The following is a 21,090-nucleotide window of genomic DNA, read 5'->3' as shown; positions in this document are numbered from 1 at the left end:
TACTACAAGTACTACAAACACAAGAAAGTAAAAGTACACTACCACAAGTACCACAACTATAAGAAACTACCAGTATATTTCTAAAAGTACTACAACTATTACAAACATATATTCTACACCTACATGTAGTAGAATCAAATACTAACTGAATCTAATACTCATTTGTAATCATTGTTTCATAATATTTTCTCTGTTTCAATGAATTTACCATAACAATAACGTGCTGTCCATATGTTTTGTTAAAGTTACAGCACACTGAGACTACTAGTAATTCAATATTTGTTGTTATTTGACTCTGAACGTTGGTAATATCAAACAGATTGCATGAAACGTGTCCGCCTGTGGGGGGCAGCATGGTGCCAGAATACGTCGAAGTGTGATGTGAATTATACCGCAGAAGAAGAATCAAATGGGATGAACTGTTTATGTTTATTCGTGTGCTACTAAAGCTCACATATTGTGTAACTACTATCACACCCTGTCTTGTGACACTCAGATATCTTCTCGCAGTTCACCAAGACTTTGTAGACGGAGTCGGACTCTGAAATGGTCCCTGAATTCGTTCTGTTTCTCTCGGCACTGGGCTCGCTCGGCGTGGAAGGCACAGCCGGGAAAAAACTGCACTATGTAACATTGGTGAGTGCTTTTTTTTTGTTAGTTTTTTTTTCTTTTTATAAAAAGTGCGAAGTCTTTTGGTGGGAAAATCTACACCATAAAGCCGTGGTGTTTCACATTTTGTAAATATTTTATAATTTGTTTTATTAGGCAACACTGAACAAATAACTCAGATACAATAGTGTACAGCTTGTGAAACACTGTATCTTATTTTCCCCGACAAGAATGTTAACGTGTCAATTGTGCCCAAAGTATGACTATTTAGTGTGATTTAGCATTAAACTGAGTTCCTTCACTGCACTTCATAGTCACCACCTGACATTACTTATACAGCACTACACATGATCTACGGTACTCTACATCCTCAGTGATGCAACTCCCAAAACACAAACAATAGTCAAGCTAAGTTTATGTATATAGCAAAATTCATACGCAAAGTGCTTGACAAATGCATAACATTTTCTTGAAGTCGAATGAAAATGACATCATCATAAAAATAATCATGAATTAATTCAATTAAAATAAAATATTTATATTAAATGACAGCATATACACAAGGGGTACACAATAAATATTGGACAGATAATTATCAGGCTAATATGAGGAATTATGATGTCAGTATGCTACAATGTATGGTTTATAATATGTATATGCTGCAATGTATAGTTTATAAAGTATCTGAGTTAATATCATGACATTTATAAATTGCCTCAGTGCCCATATGCTTTATAAAATGTTTTTAGGGCTAATGACGTGATGACGCATATTTTTGTGTCCAATTTGATTATCTTATTTGTAAAATAATGTAATGAAGTCGTGTCATGTGTAACTTTATTCTTTCGAATTGATGTACCGTAGTTTGAATTCACTTTCACTTTTATGCTTTGACAACTCGGATCCCCAAAATATCTGATGGTACACATGCCAGCATAGCTGAACACACTAGGATGACTCTTAAAAAAGGTACTTTAAGAGTAATTATAAATGTGTTTTTAAAACAAAAAAGATAATACAAGTGTTCAAACAGAAGCCTGTTTAGTGTGAAATACAACAGTAATCTTCCCCCAACAGTCAGTTGGGGGAAAAAACAGTACATCAGGTGGCACAACTGGAAAGGAGTGTTGTGTTATTAAATTTAAAAGTCTAAGATTATGTTTTGCAGTTTCTAAAAGTTAGATATGTTTTATACTTTCAAATTTTCTTCATGATGATTATACACCCTCACATATATATATATATATATATACATACATACAGGTAAAAGCCAGTAAATTAGAATATTTTGAAAAACTTGATTTATTTCAGTAATTGCATTCAAAAGGTGTAACTTGTACATTATATTTATTCATTGCACACAGACTGATGCATTCAAATGTTTATTTCATTTAATTTTGATGATTTGAAGTGGCAACAAATGAAAATCCAAAATTCCGTGTGTCACAAAATTAGAATATTACTTAAGGCTAATACAAAAAAGGGATTTTTAGAAATGTTGGCCAACTGAAAAGTATGAAAATGAAAAATATGAGCATGTACAATACTCAATACTTGGTTGGAGCTCCTTTTGCCTCAATTACTGCGTTAATGCGGCGTGGCATGGAGTCGATGAGTTTCTGGCACTGCTCAGGTGTTATGAGAGCCCAGGTTGCTCTGATAGTGGCCTTCAACTCTTCTGCGTTTTTGGGTCTGGCATTCTGCATCTTCCTTTTCACAATACCCCACAGATTTTCCATGGGGCTAAGGTCAGGGGAGTTGGCGGGCCAATTTAGAACAGAAATACCATGGTCCGTAAACCAGGCACGGGTAGATTTTGCGCTGTGTGCAGGCGCCAAGTCCTGTTGGAACTTGAAATCTCCATCTCCATAGAGCAGGTCAGCAGCAGGAAGCATGAAGTGCTCTAAAACTTGCTGGTAGACGGCTGCGTTGACCCTGGATCTCAGGAAACAGAGTGGACCGACACCAGCAGATGACATGGCACCCCAAACCATCACTGATGGTGGAAACTTTACACTAGACTTCAGGCAACGTGGATCCTGTGCCTCTCCTGTCTTCCTCCAGACTCTGGGACCTCGATTTCCAAAGGAAATGCAAAATTTGCATGGTTGGGTGATGGTTTGGGGTGCCATGTCATCTGCTGGTGTCGGTCCACTCTGTTTCCTGAGATCCAGGGTCAACGCAGCCGTCTACCAGCAAGTTTTAGAGCACTTCATGCTTCCTGCTGCTGACCTGCTCTATGGAGATGGAGATTTCAAGTTCCAACAGGACTTGGCGCCTGCACACAGCGCAAAATCTACCCGTGCCTGGTTTACGGACCATGGTATTTCTGTTCTAAATTGGCCCGCCAACTCCCCTGACCTTAGCCCCATAGAAAATCTGTGGGGTATTGTGAAAAGGAAGATGCAGAATGCCAGACCCAAAAACGCAGAAGAGTTGAAGGCCACTATCAGAGCAACCTGGGATCTCATAACACCTGAGCAGTGCCAGAAACTCATCGACTCCATGCCACGCCGCATTAACGCAGTAATTGAGGCAAAAGGAGCTCCAACCAAGTATTGAGTATTGTACATGCTCATATTTTTCATTTTCATACTTTTCAGTTGGCCAACATTTCTAAAAATCCCTTTTTTGTATTAGCCTTAAGTAATATTCTAATTTTGTGACACACGGAATTTTGGATTTTCATTTGTTGCCACTTCAAATCATCAAAATTAAATGAAATAAACATTTGAATGCATCAGTCTGTGTGCAATGAATAAATATAATGTACAAGTTACACCTTTTGAATGCAATTACTGAAATAAATCAAGTTTTTCAAAATATTCTAATTTACTGGCTTTTACCTGTATGTATGTATATATATATATATATATATATATATATATATATATATATATATATTAAAAAAAATATATATATATATATATATATATATTAAAAAAAAATAAATAAAAAAAAAAAAATATATATATATATATATATATATATATATATATATATTTCTTTTTTTAATATATATATATATATATATAAATGTGAGGGTGTATAATTAAAAAAATAAAACAATAAAATAAAATATATATATATATAAAAATAAAAAATAAAATATATATATATATATTTTTATTTTATTTTATTTATTTATTTATTTATGTTTTATTTTTTTTAATATATATGTGAGGGTGTATAATCATCATGAAGAAAATTTGAATGTATAAAACATATCTAACTTTTAGAAACTGCAAAACATAATCTTAGACTTTTAAATTTAATAACACAACACTCCTTTCCAGTTGTGCCACCTGATGTACTGTTTTTTCCCCAACTGACTGTTGGGGGAAGATTACGTATACCGTGTGTACCGAGTGTGTATATGTATATATATATATATATATATATATATATATATATATATATATACACACTCGGTACGTGTCGATCAATCGGCTACTGGCCAGTATCGGCCCATTTTCGTGAAAAAATACTTCATCGCCATTGCCAATTAATGCCTTTTAATGCTGATCATGAATGCAGATCCCCTCTGGCTGACACTGTATTTGTTTTTTGACAAGCTAGCAGCTGTGTCTTCATACACAGTGTGGAGCTGCCCCCTCAGATAATAACAATCACCTCCATTATGGCAAAATACTGCATTTCTGCGTTGTTCATTAATTGTATCAACGTGTCAGCTTTTTCTCATTACATTGTGCCTTTGTCTCTATCTTTAGATTTTGATAGAGAGAAATATTTTTTTAAAGTTATGTTTATTTTGTGTACATTGACATGACAAGTGTATGCACATAAATATGCTGTATTGGGGCAGATCCATTAAGAGTTTGAGCAGAAATAAGTAGTATAGGACTAAAACATCACCAACATGCTATGTCACATTATTCTTCCGTAGCGCAGGTCGTCCACTTGCAGTTTGGCTGAGTGGCTAACACGTGCCTTTCACCCCACTGAAAAGGGTTCGAGACCCGAAAGGGACCATAAAAGTAAATCTTTCTTTAAAAAATGTTTACATCTTCCATCCATCCATTTTCTACCGCTTATTCCCTTTTGGAGTCGCGGGGGGCGCTGGAGCCTATCTTCTTGTAGTCATATAAATAAATAGTTTTTAAAAAACATTTATTCATACCCGAAATTATCCAGAAAAGTTTGCCCTGTCGCACACATATCTTTTTTAACCAAAGTAGCAAACTGGTTTGAAAGCCTGGCTGTTTAGCACAGTGATTAGCATGATTGATGTTGAAGCAGGAGAAACTGGTTCAAATCCTGTTTGCCTGAAGGCATGAACTGACCTACGAGAGGGTTAATTGAGTACATTTATTCTGGGATGCATACTTCCTTGGATAATTTTGCAGCCATTATCATAGTTTAATTCCAACTATTATAACATACATTTTTCATTTCTAAATTCATCGTATGTTGCAGTACAGTTTCCTGTCTTCAGCATTCAAATGTTTCCTACAGTCACAGTATTTCTACATTTAAACCATTTCACAGTTAAACCGTTTCCACCTTTCCTTATACATTCCACTCACATTCAAACGAGCATTCGTCAATATTCAAACCATTCCTACTGTACATTCAAACATATTATTACAATACTCTACATTCCTTCTGCATTTCAGTTTAGCTCCAGCATTGGGCATTCACACACAATTCCTACTGGAATTGTATTTTCCTGTTAATCATGGTTATTCATTATGTTTGGTAAAACAGTGTTGGGGTGGGAGGGTTGCATGCGACACTATCATGTAATTTATAATGAAATTATCTAATAAAAAGGTCAAAAAAGTTATACATTAAGTTAAAGTTAAAGTACCAATTATTGTCACACGCACTAGGTGTGGTGAAATGTGTCCTCTGCATTTGACCCATCTCCTTGTTCACCCCCTGGGAGGTGAGGGAAGCAGTCAGTAGCAGCGACGGCCGCGCCCGGGAATCATTTTTGGTGATTTAACCCCCAATTCCAACCCTTGATGCTGAGCGCCAAGCAGGGAGGTAATGGGTCCCATTTTTATAGTCTTTGGTATGACTCGGCCGGGGTTTGAACTCACAACCTACCGATCTCAGGGCGGACACTCTAACCACAAGGCCACTGAGCAGGTACTGTATATCACATATATTTAAAGACAAATATTTGTGTTTTTGTTCCTTATCAGTATCAATGTGTCAGCTTGTTTTCATCACATGCTTTTTCTGGCGTCATAAAAAAACAGCTACGTTTCATAAGTAGCCTGCGTGTCATCAATTGGACATCCCAGCTTGACCTTATTGTACATTTGATCGTTTGTAGTGTTATACATTTATAATAAATGACAAAATACACACATATAATTAAAGGGTTTGCCCTAAATCACCAAAATGATTCCCGAGCCCGGCCACCGCTGCTGCGCACTGCTCCCTTCACCTCCCAGCGGGTGAACATGGGGATGGGTCAAATGCAGAGGATAATTTCATCACACCTAGTGTTTGTGTGACTATCGTTGGGACTTTAACTTTTAACTTAGATTGCCACTATATATGTGGCAGTGTGGCCGTGGCTAGGGTCGTGATCAATATGACATCATAACAATTTTCATAAGCAATGGTGGATACATTTTCTTTAAAAGGCTAAACAAATGTTTTATGTTTATTTAAAACCACATTTTTTATTAGTTATTAACATGTTTTTTTTCTTTATTATCAAAATCAGCTTTATTGGCCAAGTATGTTTAACACATAAGGAATTTGAGTTCGTAGACTGTGCCTTCTTTGTTCAACGCAATTTCAATGGTTGCTGCTTTTTGTAAAAGGTAACACAGGCTACACTCTACTCTGCCTTCCCTGAATGTTGGAATTTGTTTTTCCAAATATGTAAACAGTCTTTTAAATTAGGGATGAAAAAAATCACTTGAGGTGTTTTGTTGATATTCTCCACAATAAAGTCACTGTACAACAAGTTGTACAGTGACTTTATTGTGGTTAGTTAACCACACTGAGGACAGTCAATTGTATACACACATAAAGTGCACATACATGTATGAATCATGTTAAATTAATAATATTGTTTGGAATAAACTGAAAACAGCAATACAGTTATGCAGGATGAAGGTTCAGTTCAGTTCAGTTTTCATATCATAGCAGTTTTATCCCATGTCTATGTTCTCTGTTTGTAACAGAACAGTGAATAAATAATAAAGAATTAAATAATATACCATAAGAAAGTAAACAAATATTAAATACATAAATAATCATTATCTCTCGTTTTTAAAAAGTTTCAAGATATTTATGATAATTGTTCTTCTTTATACTTTGTGAACACTTGTAGTTTGTTCAGTTTCTTAAAGTCAATCATATTAGTGCTTTTGTTTGATTTCTTTGCTTATTCCATTCCAAAATTTAATTCCACATACTGATATGTTAAAGGTCTTAAGTGTTCTACGTGCATACAAATGTTTGAGATTAGATGTTTCTTCTAAGGTTGTATTTTTCCTCTTTTGTTGAGATGAATTGTTGTACATTCTTGGGTAGCAGGTTACAGTTTGGTTTTCATCGATTTTAGGGGCTGGACACTTATGAAGAAAACGGATGGAAGTCATTACGGTAGTTATAGTTACTCGTTACTTTACCAAAAAAGTAATTAAATTACTAACGGAATTACTTTTTGAATGTAAATACTTTCTCTGTTATGATCCGCTGCCCAGATCATAGTTTGTTTATGTTTTCAGTCACGTGTGTTTTCAGCACCTTGAGTTTTGTTTGTTTCAGTTGCCATGACGGCAGATTGCTCACACCTGCCTATGGTTAGTGTTCGGGACACGCACCTGTTGCCCGGGCACTAATCAGAGGGCTATTTTGTCTTTGACCTGGCTTCCTAATTTGCTGTATGCAACAATTGACGACTGTTTTGTATTTTTGCTAGCTTACACGCTAGGCTCTTTGCTTGCTAGCTCCCACGCTAGTTCCTTTGTTTTTTTCCTTAAGTGCTATGAGCACGATTTTGTTTGTTCTCGTATGATTTATGTCTTTAATAAATCATTTTCCTACCTGCACGCTGTGTCCGAAGCCGTCTGCATTCCTGGGAGAACGAAACCCCGCATCATCATGCACCCCAGTCGTCATAGTAAAATTAGGAAGCCAGGCCAAGTGAGGCCAGGGCAAAGACAAAATAGCCCTCTGATTAGCGCCCGGGCAACAGGTGCGCGCCCCGAACACTAACCAGAGGCAGGTGTGAGCAATCTGCTGTCATGGCAACTGAAACAAACAAAACTCAAGGTGCTGAAAACACACGTGAAACATAAACAAACTATGATCCGGGCAGCGGATCATAACATTCTTGGTAAAGTAGCTGATGTGTTACTTAAAAAAAACTTCAAATATCTGGCATAATGCAGTTAAGATACGTTTTAGTGTGTGCGTCCAGTAAGGCTGCAGCTAACGATTATTTTTCTATCGATTAATCTATAGATTTTTTTTTTCTTTCGATTATTCGGTTAATCTATAGATTTTTTTTTCGATTAATCTATAGATTATTTTTCCTTTTACCGATTATTTTTTTTATTTAAAATGAAGATGAAAAAATAAATGTAGGCCAGTTTTTTCAAAAGGCATGGCTTTTATTTACAAAAAAAAAAGTATGGCCACTCAGTCAACATTGACAACAACATGACAAAATATTCTGTAACAATGTAAACATTTAACAAAATTAAAAGTAGCTTATTTGCTTTTAATGTGCAAATATAAAAGTAAACATCCAGTGCAAATCTTAATATTCTGCAATAGTATAAGCATTTCAAAAGTAAAAGTATTGCTTATTTTGCTTTAAAATGTGCAAAAATAAAGATAAACATCCAATTCAAAAAAGTGCAAAACGGAAATATTCTGTAACAACAGTGTAAACATTTCAACAAAAGTAAAAGTATTGCTTATTTGCTAAAATGTGCAAAAATAAAGATAAACATCCAATACAAAAAAGTGCAAAACGAAATATTCTGTAACAACAGTGTAAACATTTCAACAAAAGTAAAACTTTTGCTTATTTTGCTTAATAACACAACAATGATAGTATGATTAAAGTGAAAGTTAATTGTTCGTTTGTACATAGTATACGTAATTGTTAATGTTGTAAAAGGTATTTGCACAACTAATTAATGTTAGCGTTAAAGAGGAGTGCGTCTTTGTAAACACTGAACAGGCACGCCAAACGCTCCTCTCAGAGCGAAACGGTGCTTTAGTTTATGAATTTACAACGCAGATACAAATGACATTCATGTTTTTGTGTAATGATGACAACGTATACTAGGGCTGAAACGACGCGTCGACATAGTCGACGTCATCGGTTACGTAAATACGTCGAGGACGTTTTTGTTCGTCGACGCGTCGCATATTTACGTCACACTACCGTCATGGCGGAGCGCAAAGCAGACGATGCGAGCGGTGCGAGCGAGGGGAAAAAAGCACGCCAAAAGTCGTCAAAAGTGTGGGAATATTTCAATAAACGGCCTAAGAAGAAACGCTACTTTTACTCCGCTACTTTTATCTACATTTAGCTCGCTACTCGCTACTAATTTTTATCGATCTGTTAATGCACGCTTTGTTTGTTTTGGTCTGTTAGACAGACCTTCAAAGTGCCTGCCTTACTGGTGACGTTTCACTTCGTTCCACCAATCAGATGCAGTCACTGGTGACGTTGGACCAATCAAACAGAGCCAGGGGTCACATGACCTGACTGGCTCCGAGCTAACTTCGGGTGTTACCATTTAGTGGTCAATTGTACGGAATATGTACTGTACTGTGCAATCTACTAATAAAAGTTCCAATCAATCAATCAAAAGTGTGAAGGAAAAAAGACCCTTTTTTTATTTCAACCGTAAAGACTGACTGCACAGTTCCTGTCTTCACAATAAAAGTCCCGCTCCATCGCGCCTGCGCTTTCAAAATAAGAGTCTCCGAAAGCCAGCGCAAACAAGCTAGCAAGCTACGGAGTTTGCCGCCAATGTATTTCTTGTAAAGGGTATAAAAACGAATATGGAAGGTGGACAAAAAAGATGCCAAATAACAACCACTTTCATGTGGTATTAGACAGAAAGGAGGAACTTTTTTTCTCCTCCATTTGAAAACGTGGACGTTACCAGCACTGCTTCCTGATTACAATCAATGCAAGTCATCAGAATCAGGTAATACACCAACTTATATTCTTGTCTTTATGAAAGAAAGGAATCTATATGTTAAACATGCATGTATAATTATTAAAACACCTTTAACATGTAAACAAAAACGGCAAAATAAATAAATATAAATTATATACTGTATATATCAATGTATGTATATATATATATATATATATATATATATATATATATATATATATATATAATGATAAATAAATGATAAATGGGTTGTACTTGTATAGCGCCTTTCTACCTTCAAGGTACTCAAAGCGCTTTGACACTACTTCCACATTTACCCATTCACACACACATTCACACACTGATGGAGGGAGCTGCCATGCAAGGCGCTAACCAGCACCCATCAGGAGCAAGGGTGAAGTGTCTTGCTCAGGACACAACGGACATGACGAGGTTGGTACTAGGTGGGGATTGAACCAGGGACCCTTGGGTTGCGCACGGCCACTCTCCCACTGCGCCATGCATATATATATGATATGTGTGTGTATGTTACTCAGTACTTGAGTAGTTTTTTCACAACATACTTTTTACTTTTACTCAAGTAAATATTTGGGTGACTACTCCTTACTTTTACTTGAGTAATAAATCTCTAAAGTAACAGTACTCTTACTTGAGTACAATTTCTGGCTACTCTACCCACCTCTGCTAATAATGTTGTTGTATGCACACTGTGTCGAGCGGAAATGGCCTATCATAGCAGCACAACGGCAGCGTTCTTGCCATCACCATCAACTAGTCAATCGTCCGCATGAGTATACGTTGTCATCATTACACAAAAACATGAATGTGTCATTTGTATCTGCGTTGTAAATTCATAAACTAAAGCACCGTTTCGCTCTGAGAGGAGCGTTTGGCGTGCCTGTTCAGTGTTTACAAAGACGCGCTCCTCTTTAACGCTAACGTTAATTAGTTGTGCAAATACCTTTTACAACATTAACAATTACGTATACTATGTACAAACGAACAATTAACTTTCACTTTAATCATACTATCATTGTTGTGTTATTAAGCAAAATAAGCAAAAGTTTTACTTTTGTTGAAATGTTTACACTGTTGTTACAGAATATTTCCGTTTTGCACTTTTTTGAATTGGATGTTTATCTTTATTTTTGCACATTTTAGCAAATAAGCAATACTTTTACTTTTGTTGAAATGTTTACACTGTTGTTACAGAATATTTCCGTTTTGCACTTTTTTGAATTGGATGTTTATCTTTATTTTTGCACATTTTAAAGCAAAATAAGCAATACTTTTACTTTTGAAATGCTTATACTATTGCAGAATATTAAGATTTGCACTGGATGTTTACTTTTATATTTGCACATTAAAAGCAAATAAGCTACTTTTAATTTTGTTAAATGTTTACATTGTTACAGAATATTTTGTCATGTTGTTGTCAATGTTGACTGAGTGGCCATACTTTTTTTTTTTGTAAATAAAAGCCATGCCTTTTGAAAAAACTGGCCTACATTTATTTTTTCATCTTCATTTTAAATAAAAAAAATAATCGGTAAAAGGAAAAATAATCTATAGATTAATCGAAAAAAATAATCTATAGACTAACCGATTAATCGAAAAAAATAATCTATAGATTAATCGATAGAAAAATAATCGTTAGCTGCAGCCTTAACGTATACTCACGCGGACGATTGACTAGTTGATGGTGATGGCAAGAACGCTGCCGTTGTGCTGCTATGATAGGCCATTTCCGCTCGACACAGTGTGCATACAACAACATTATTAGCAGAGGTGGGTAGAGTAGCCAGAAATTGTACTAAAGTAAGAGTACTGTTACTTTAGAGATTTATTACTCAAGTAAAAGTAAGGAGTAGTCACCCAAATATTTACTTGAGTAAAAGTAAAAAGTATGTTGAGAAAAAACTACTCAAGTACTGAGTAACATACACACACATATCATATATATATATATATATATATATATATATATATATATATATATATATATATATATATATATATATACATATATACATACATTGATATATACAGTATATAATTTATATTTATTTATTTTGCTGTTTTTGTTTACATGTTAAAGGTGTTTTAATAATTATACATGCATGTTTAACATATAGATTCCTTTCTTTCATGAAGACAAGAATATAAGTTGGTGTATTACCTGATTCTGATGACTTGCATTGATTGTAATCAGGAAGTAGTGCTGGTAACGTCCACGTTTTCAAATGGAGGAGAAAAAAAGTTCCTCCTTTCTGTCTAACACCACATGAAAGTGGTTGTTATTTGGCATCTTATTTGTCCACCTTCCATATTCGTTTTTATACCCTTTACAAGAAATACATTGGCGGCAAACTCCGTAGCTTGCTAGCTTGTTTGCGCTGGCTTTCGGAGACTCTTATTTTGAAAGCGCAGGCGCGATGGAGCGGGACTTTTATTGTGAAGACAGGAACTGTGCAGTCAGTCTTTACGGTTGAAATAAAAAAGGGTCTTTTTTCCTTCACACTTTTGATTGATTGATTGGAACTTTTATTAGTAGATTGCACAGTACAGTGCATATTCCGTACAATTGACCACTAAATGGTAACACCCGAAGTTAGCTCGGAGCCAGTCAGGTCATGTGACCCCTGGCTCTGTTTGATTGGTCCAACGTCACCAGTGACTGCATCTGATTGGTGGAACGAAGTGAAACGTCACCAGTAAGGCAAGCACTTTGAAGGTCTGTCTGACAGACCAAAACAAACAAAGCGTGCATTAACAGATCGATAAAAATTAGTAGCGAGTAGCGAGCTGAATGTAGATAAAAGTAGCGGAGTAAAAGTAGCGTTTCTTCTTAGGCCGTTTATTGAAATACTCCCACACTTTTGACGACTTTTGGCGTGCTTTTTTCCCCTCGCTCGCACCGCTCGCATCGTCTGCTTTGCGCTCCGCCATGACGGTAGTGTGATGTAAATATGCGACGCGTCGACGAACAAAAACGTCCTCGACGTATTTACGTAACCGATGACGTCGACTACGTCGACGCGTCGTTTCAGCCCTAGCGTCCAGTGTTTGTGCCTTTTAAGAGGCGGTGCTTGTTGCCTAGTGACATGTGACGTCAGCGAGTACATGCAGGCTCGAGCGGTTTTTGTTAGCTTAGCAGGCTAGGAGCAGAAGTTTGTCGGCTCTGACGGCAGCTCTTTTGAATCTTTCGGTGGTTTGTGTTACCTCTGCTTAATAAATAGATTGAATGTGCTTCCATGGCTGTATGTGATTGTCCACAAACAAGGTATTGTTTGGATGGCAAGTTTGTCACTTCAGTCATTGATTTGCTGTTCAATATTGTTTCCGTTGTAATTATATTGCATGTTCGAAATAAACGGAATCTAACTAACTAACTAACTAACCCTTGTAGTTACTAGCGCATAGTAGTAATTACTACTACTGTTACTAGCACTAGTTACAGTTTGTGTCAAGTTTTGAGGTGGTGAAAAAAACGTCTTTTACTGACCAGTTCCTCCAACTAACACTTTGTTCAATCCGTGTTGTGAGCAACTGGAGCCCCGCTCCCTTCTGGGCATGGAGGAGGAGGAGGACACACACAGCTCTGCAGCACACACGGAGGGACACTTTCAATCACTTTCACAATCACAGTCGATTTGGATATGGTTATGGTTTAAGTTTATTTCAAACATGCTATACAGATAGGTGAACATATTACGCTTGTTTGATCAACTTTGGATGCATTAATTTTGGGAGAACGTGTGCTATTTTTTCTTCTCCCACGACCTATTTTTAGTCACAAATGCGACTAAAATGCTCGCACTGAACAGTGCTGGCAAACAAACAAACACACTTTTTAAAATTTTGGAATGACCTTTACTGGTATTGTTTGATTAGGCTTGAAAATAACTCAGTCAAAATATTAGGCTAATCGTAGATTATTTAGAGGTTCCGCATTGACAATTTCTGACACACTTCTCACAACTTCTATTTTCTTCGACGCAATTTCTCAGACCTGGATTTAATCATGTTCTAAAATCCACATTAGAGCTGCAGGATTATGGCCAAAATATTTTCATCAATGTTAAAATCATGATTAATAATCACCATTATTTACTATTATTTAAAATATATATTTTTTTGCACTTTTTATTTTCAACAAACAGTATGTAAACTTGGCTGGGCGATATATCGAATATACTCGATATATCGCGGGTTTGTCTCTGTGCGATATAGAAAATGAGTATATCGTGATATTCGAGTATACGTTCTCACGCAGTTGCTTTTAGCTGCATGTGTTTCTCACTCTTTCTTGTCTCTCCTTCTCACAGAGACATAAAACAAGTGCACCTTCTTACATATGTCACATACTGTCGTGCGTGCAACGTCATACGCCCTCGCGGAGCAGAGAGGTAGCGGCATGGCTAACGTTAGCTGTGGTGCAAACGGAGCGGTGCGAGTGGTAATACGAGAAAAAGAAGGTGCAAACTTTGGTAACAAATGATGGAGGAATAATTAATTCCCAAGAAAAACAGCACAGGGTCCATAATCTGGCGGTGGTTTGGCTTCAAGCAGGAATATGTTGAACAGACAACCGTAATATGTCAAGTATGCGGCATTAAGCGTTGCTACAAATACAAATACAAGTAATGCTACAAAAAGTAGCATTACTGCTAATTTGTATCATCATTTGAAAAGTCACCCGCTAGAGAATGAAGAGTGCTTGAAACTCCGCATGTCAACATCTCCGGCCGGTGCCACACCCACAAAATTCAGAAGCAACCATTTCCACATCAACACCGTATGAAAAAAATAGTTAACAACAGAAGGAGATAACATCCGCAGGAACCTACCACACAGCGAAGGACATACAGTATTTGATTTCCTATTATGCAGCTCATTTTTGTTTGACACTTATTGAAATATCTTGTGTGACATCATGCACAAAAGTGCACTTTATTTGTATTAAACTATTGTAGTGGCGTTCTGTACAAAAAGTGCACTTTAATTTAGTGTTGTTTTGACATGTCATCTTAGTGACATCATGCACAAAAGTGCACTAATAGCTTGTTTTAAAATGTCTCTGACAATCTTGCACGTTCTGTTTTGGAAATTACATGGATGTTTGTGCCACTGCTTAATAACTGCTTAATAAATACACTTTTGGTAAATTAACGTAGTTATGATTTCCCTCTCTGCATGAAAGTTTAAAATTTGCATATATTAATGCAGTATGAAGAAGAATGTTTTAATGTAGACACATAGAACCATCATACTGGTGTGATTATATGCATCAAGTGTTAATTCAAGGCTAAGGCAAAATATCTAGGTATCAATTCAAGACATGGCCTAAAAATATCGAGATATTAATAAAAGGTCATATCGCCCAGCCCTACTTTCATTTCAAAATGAAACTACAAAAACAGATTCCTAATAATAAAATAAAATGGGCAAAAGACAAAGGGCTAACTAAATTGCACAGCGATCAAGTGAAAAAATAAGATTATGCACGAAAGGCACATACAAAGGAACACATTCATTGTACTGCACTCAGTATACATAGGACATATGTCTTTGGCCAAATAAAACATTATTACGTCCGTTATTTTGGCCTGTCTTTGAGAGGTGGATGGATACAGGGTCTCTTGGTGCACGGTTGATGTTACGGTCGTCTGGGAAATGTTGTTCTTATTGCAATCACCATGCTTGTTACATTACCAAGAGTTTGTTTTTCCTCCTTCTGGAACTGCACAAACCAGCAAAGCACTTCACCAATTGAAGGTAACTTATCTCCAACTTGTCTCTACAGGGTCGCTGCTGGCATGGCCAGTGAGCCATACCTCAATTTTAGAATGTAAAGTTCTTGCGGTAGCCCTCCCTAAATGATCATCCATCCCTTGCAAAATATAGACTGACTGGTTTATTTGAGGCGCCGTGCCAATCCACTGGTGGCCCAGACATGATCTGACGCACATTCACTCCCAAGTATGCACAAAGGCAACAATTTGCCGAACGCATCCCAGCCTGTTTCTGTCAAAACACACCCAGACAAACAATTGGCAAAACACGCTTTAAGGTCACACAGTCCAGGCGCAGCAAGAACGAATAAACTCTGACTCGCTCACTCATGTTCTGGAAGGCACTGACCAGGATTGCAATGATCATATACCTACACATACGCATAGCGACGGAAATGGTCGATGTGGAACCCTAAATGTTCTTGCCGAACGCATCCCAGCCCGTTTCTGTCGAAACACACCCCTACAAACACTTGGCAAAACACGCTTTAAGTTCACACAGTCCAGGCGTAGCAAGAACGAATAAACTCTGACTCGCTCAATCATGTCCGGGAAGGCGCTGGCCAGGATCGCAATGATCATATACCTATGCATACGCATAGCGACGGAAATGGTCGATGGGAACCCCTAAATGTTCAACTTTGTTGAAACTTTGTTTTTAAGGGTTTTTCGTCTAACCTATCAACCTGCTTAAGGGCCGTATAACATTTTTTTTTATCATCCATCCAGCCATCCATTTTCTACCGCTTATTCCCTTCGGGGTCGCGGGGGGCGCTGGAGCCTATCTCAGCTACAATCGGGCAGAAGGCGGGGTACACCCTGGACAAGTCGCCACCTCATCGCAGGTCCAACACAGATAGACAGACAACATTCACACACTAGGGCCAATTTAGTGTTGCCAATCAACCTATCCCCAGGTGCATGTCTTTGGAGGTGGGAGGAAGCCGGAGTACCCGGAGGGAACCCACGCAGTCACGGGGAGGACATGCAAACTCCACACAGAAAGATCCCGAGCCCGGGATTGAACTCAGGACTACTCAGGATCTTCGTATTGTGAGGCAGAGGGAGACGCACTAACCCCTCTGCCTATGTATATATATATGTGTATATATATATATATATATATATATATATATATATATATTAGGGCTGAAACGACGCGTCGACGTAGTCATCAAGGAAAAAAGACCCTTTTTTTATTTCAACCGTAAAGACTGACTGCACAGTTCCTGTCTTCACAATAAAAGTCCCGCTCCATCGCGCCTGCGCTTTCAAAATAAGAGTCTCCGAAAGCCAGCGCAAACAAGCTAGCAAGCTACGGAGTTTGCCGCCAATGTATTTCATGTAAAGGGTATAAAAACGAATATGGAAGGTGGACAAATAAGATGCCAAATAACAACCACTTTCATGTGGTATTAGACAGAAAGGAGGAACTTTTTTTCTCCTCCATTTGAAAACGTGGACGTTACCAGCACTGCTTCCTGATTACAATCAATGCAAGTCATCAGAATCAGGTAATACACCAACTTATATTCTTGTCTTCATGAAAGAAAGGAATCTATATGTTAAACATGCATGTATAATTATTAAAACACCTTTAACATGTAAACAAAAACGGCAAAATAAATAAATATAAATTATATACTGTATATATCAATGTATGTATATATATATATATATATATATACATATGTGTGTGTGTGTGTGTATATATATATATACACATATATATATATATATATATATATATATATATGTGTGTGTGTGTGTGTATATATATATATACACATATATATATATATATATATATATATATATATATATATATATATATATATATGATATGTGATATGTATGTTACTCAGTACTTGAGTAGTTTTTTCACAACATACTTTTTACTTTTACTCAAGTAAATATTTGGGTGACTACTCCTTACTTTTACTTGAGTAATACATCTGTAAAGTAACAGTACTCTTACTTGAGTACAATTTCTGGCTACTCTACCCACCTCTGCTAATAATGTTGTTGTATGCACACTGTGTCGAGTGGAAATGGCCTATCATAGCAGCACAACGGCAGCGTTCTTGCCATCACCATCAACTAGTCAATCGTCCGCGTGAGTATACGTTGTCATCATTACACAAAAACATGAATGTGTCATTTGTATCTGTGTTGTAAATTCATAAACTAAAGCACCGTTTCGCTCTGAGAGGAGCGTTTGGCGTGCCTGTTCAGTGTTTACAAAGACGCGCTCCTCTTTAACGCTAATGTTAATTAGTTGTGCAAATACCTTTTACAACATTAACAATTACGTATACTATGTACAAACGAACAATTAACTTTCACTTTAATCATACTATCATTGTTGTGTTATTAAGCAAAATAAGCAAAAGTTTTACTTTTGTTGAAATGTTTACACTGTTGTTACAGAATATTTCGTTTTGCACTTTTTTGTATTGGATGTTTATCTTTATTTTTGCACATTTTAGCAAATAAGCAATACTTTTACTTTTGTTGAAATGTTTACACTGTTGTTACAGAATATTTCCGTTTTGCACTTTTTTGAATTGGATGTTTATCTTTATTTTTGCACATTTTAAAGCAAAATAAGCAATACTTTTACTTTGGAAATGCTTATACTATTGCAGAATATTAAGATTTGCACTGGATGTTTACTTTTATATTTGCACATTAAAAGCAAATAAGCTACTTTTAATTTTGTTAAATGTTTACATTGTTACAGAATATTTTGTCATGTTGTTGTCAATGTTGACTGAGTGGCCATACTTTTTTTTTTGTAAATAAAAGCCATGCCTTTTGAAAAAAACTGGCCTACATTTATTTTTTCATCTTCATTTTAAATAAAAAAAATAATCGGTAAAAGGAAAAATAATCTATAGATTAATCGAAAAAAATAATCTATAGATTAACCGATTAATCGAAAAAAATAATCTATAGATTAATCGATAGAAAAATAATCGTTAGCTGCAGCCTTAATATATATATACACAGTCGTGGTCAAAAGTTTACATACACTTGTAAAGAACATAATGTCATGGCTGTCTTGAGTTTCCAATAATTTCTCCAACTCTTATTTTTTTGTGATAGAGAGATTGGAGCACATACTTGTTGGTCACAAAAAACATTCATGAAGTTTGGTTCTTATATAAATTTATTATAGGTCTACTTATATTGTGACCAAATCTGATGGGTCAAAAGTATACATACGGCAATGTTAATATTTGGTTACATGTCCCTTGGCACGTTTCACTGCAATAAGGCGCTTTTGGTAGCCATCCACAAGCTTCTGGCAAGCTTCTGGTTTAATTTTTGACCACTCCTCTTGACAAAATTGGCACAGTTCAGCTAAATTTGTTGGTTTTTCCTTTTCTACTCCAAACATATTGCTGGGTATTGTGGCTAAACGGCTCAATTTTTGTTTCATCTGACACAGAACTTTCCTCCAGAAGGTCTTATCTTTGTTTATGTGATGTCAGATTAAACAAAATTTGAGCTGTTTGGCCAAAATACCCAGCAATATGTTTGGAGGAGAAAAGGTGAGTCCTTTAATCCCAGGAACACCATGCCTACCGTCAAGCATGGTGGTGGTAGTATTATGCTCTTAGCCTGTTTTGCTGCCAATGGAACTGGTGCTTTACAGAGAGTAAATGGGACAATGAAAAAGAAGGATTTCCTCCAAATTCTTCAGGACAACCTAAAATCATCAGCCCGGAGGTTAGGTCCTGGGCGCAGTTGGGTGTTCCAACAGGACAATGACCCCAAACACACATCAAAAGTGGTAAAGGAATGGCTAAATCGGGCTAGAATTAAAGTTTTAGAATGGCCTTCCCAAAGTCCTGACTTAAACGTGTGGACAATGCTGAAGAAACAAGTTCATGTCAGAAAACCAACACATTTAGCTGAACTGCACCAATTTTGTCAAGAGGAGTGATCAAAAATTCAACCAGAAGCTTGCCAGAAGCTTGTGGATGGCTACCAAAAGCGCCTTATTGCAGTGAAACTTGCCAAGGGACATGTAACCAAATATTAATAACATTGCTGTATGTATACTTTTGACCCAGCAGATTTGGTCACATTTCCAGTAGACCCATAATAAATTCATAAAAGAACCAAACTTCATGAATGTTTTTTGTGACCAACAAGTATGTGCTCCAATCACTCTATCACAAAAAAATAAGACTTGTAGAAATGATTGGAAACTCAAGATAGCCATGACATTATGTTCTTTACAAGTGTATGTACACTTTTGACCATGACTGTATATGTATATAGATATGTACATGTGTGTGTGTATATATATATATGTGTATATATATATATATATATATATATATATATATATATATATATCCAGGGTGTACCCCGCCTTCCGCCCGATTGTAGCTGAGATAGGTTCCAGCGCCCCCCGCGACCCCAAAAGGGAATAAGCGGTAGAAAATGGATGGATATACAGTGGGGCAAAAAAGTATTTAGTCAGCCACCAATTGTGCAAGTTCTCCCACTTAAAATGATGACAGAGGTCTGTAATTTTCATCATAGGTACACTTCAACTGTGAGAGACAGAATGTGAAAAAAAAAATCCAGGAATTCACATTGTAGGATTTTTAAAGAATTTATTTGTAAATTATGGTGGAAAACAAGTATTTGGTCAATAACAAAAATTCAACTCAATACTTTGTAATATAACCTTTGTTGGCAATAACAGAGGTCAAACAATTACTATAGGTCTTTACCAGGTTTGCACACACAGTAGCTGGTATTTTGGCCCATTCCTCCATGCAGATCTTCTCGAGAGCAGTGATGTTTTGGGGCTGTCGCCGAGCAACACGGACTTTCAACTCCCTCCACAGATTTTCTATGGGATTGAGGTCTGGAGACTGGCTAGGCCATTCCAGGACTTTCAAATGCTTCTTACGGAGCCACTCCTTCGTTGCCCGGGCGATGTGTTTGGGATCATTGTCATGCTGGAAGCTTTCATCTTCAAAGCGCTCACTGATGGAAGGAGGTTTTGGCTCAAAATCTCACGATACATGGCCCCATTCATTCTTTCCTTAACACGGATCAGTCGGCCTGTCCCCTTAGCAGAAAAACAGCCGCAAAGCATGATGTTTCCACCCCCATGCTTCACAGTAGGTATGGTGTTCTTGGGATGCAACTCAGTATTCTTCTTCCTCCAAACACGACGGGTTGAGTTTATACCAAAAAGTTCTATTTTGGTTTTATCTGACCACATGACATTCTCCCAATCCTCTGCTGTATCATCCATGTGCTCTCTGGCAAACTTCAGACGGGCCTGGACATGCACTGGCTTAAGCAGGGGGACACGTCTGGCACTGCAGGATTGGATTCCCTGTCGGCGTAGTGTGTTACTGATGGTAACCTTTGTTACTTTGGTGCCAGCTCTCTGCAGGTCATTCACCAGGTCCCCCCGTGTGGTTCTGGGATTTTTACTCACCGTTCTCATGATCATTTTTACCCCACGGGATGAGCTCTTGCGTGGAGCCCCAGATCGAGGGAGATTATCA

General features: G+C 36.9%; 1 protein-coding gene across 1 annotated transcript in view; it reads left to right on the top strand.

Annotated features, from left to right (window-relative positions):
• Positions 1-366: 366 nt before the first annotated feature.
• acp2 (acid phosphatase 2, lysosomal) overlaps positions 367-21,090 on the top strand; it is a 58,818-nt gene continuing 38,094 nt past the window's right edge. Inside the window, exon 1 of the mRNA XM_061978606.1 lies at positions 367-636. Within this exon, the coding sequence (XP_061834590.1) occupies positions 547-636 (90 nt within the window). The 5' untranslated portion in view covers positions 367-546. The remainder of the gene's footprint in view (positions 637-21,090) is intronic.

Source organism: Nerophis lumbriciformis, linkage group LG01, assembly GCF_033978685.3.
Source record: "Nerophis lumbriciformis linkage group LG01, RoL_Nlum_v2.1, whole genome shotgun sequence".
In the NCBI taxonomy this organism is placed as follows: Eukaryota; Metazoa; Chordata; class Actinopteri; order Syngnathiformes; family Syngnathidae; genus Nerophis; species Nerophis lumbriciformis.
This window is presented reverse-complemented; position numbering and strand designations above follow the sequence as displayed.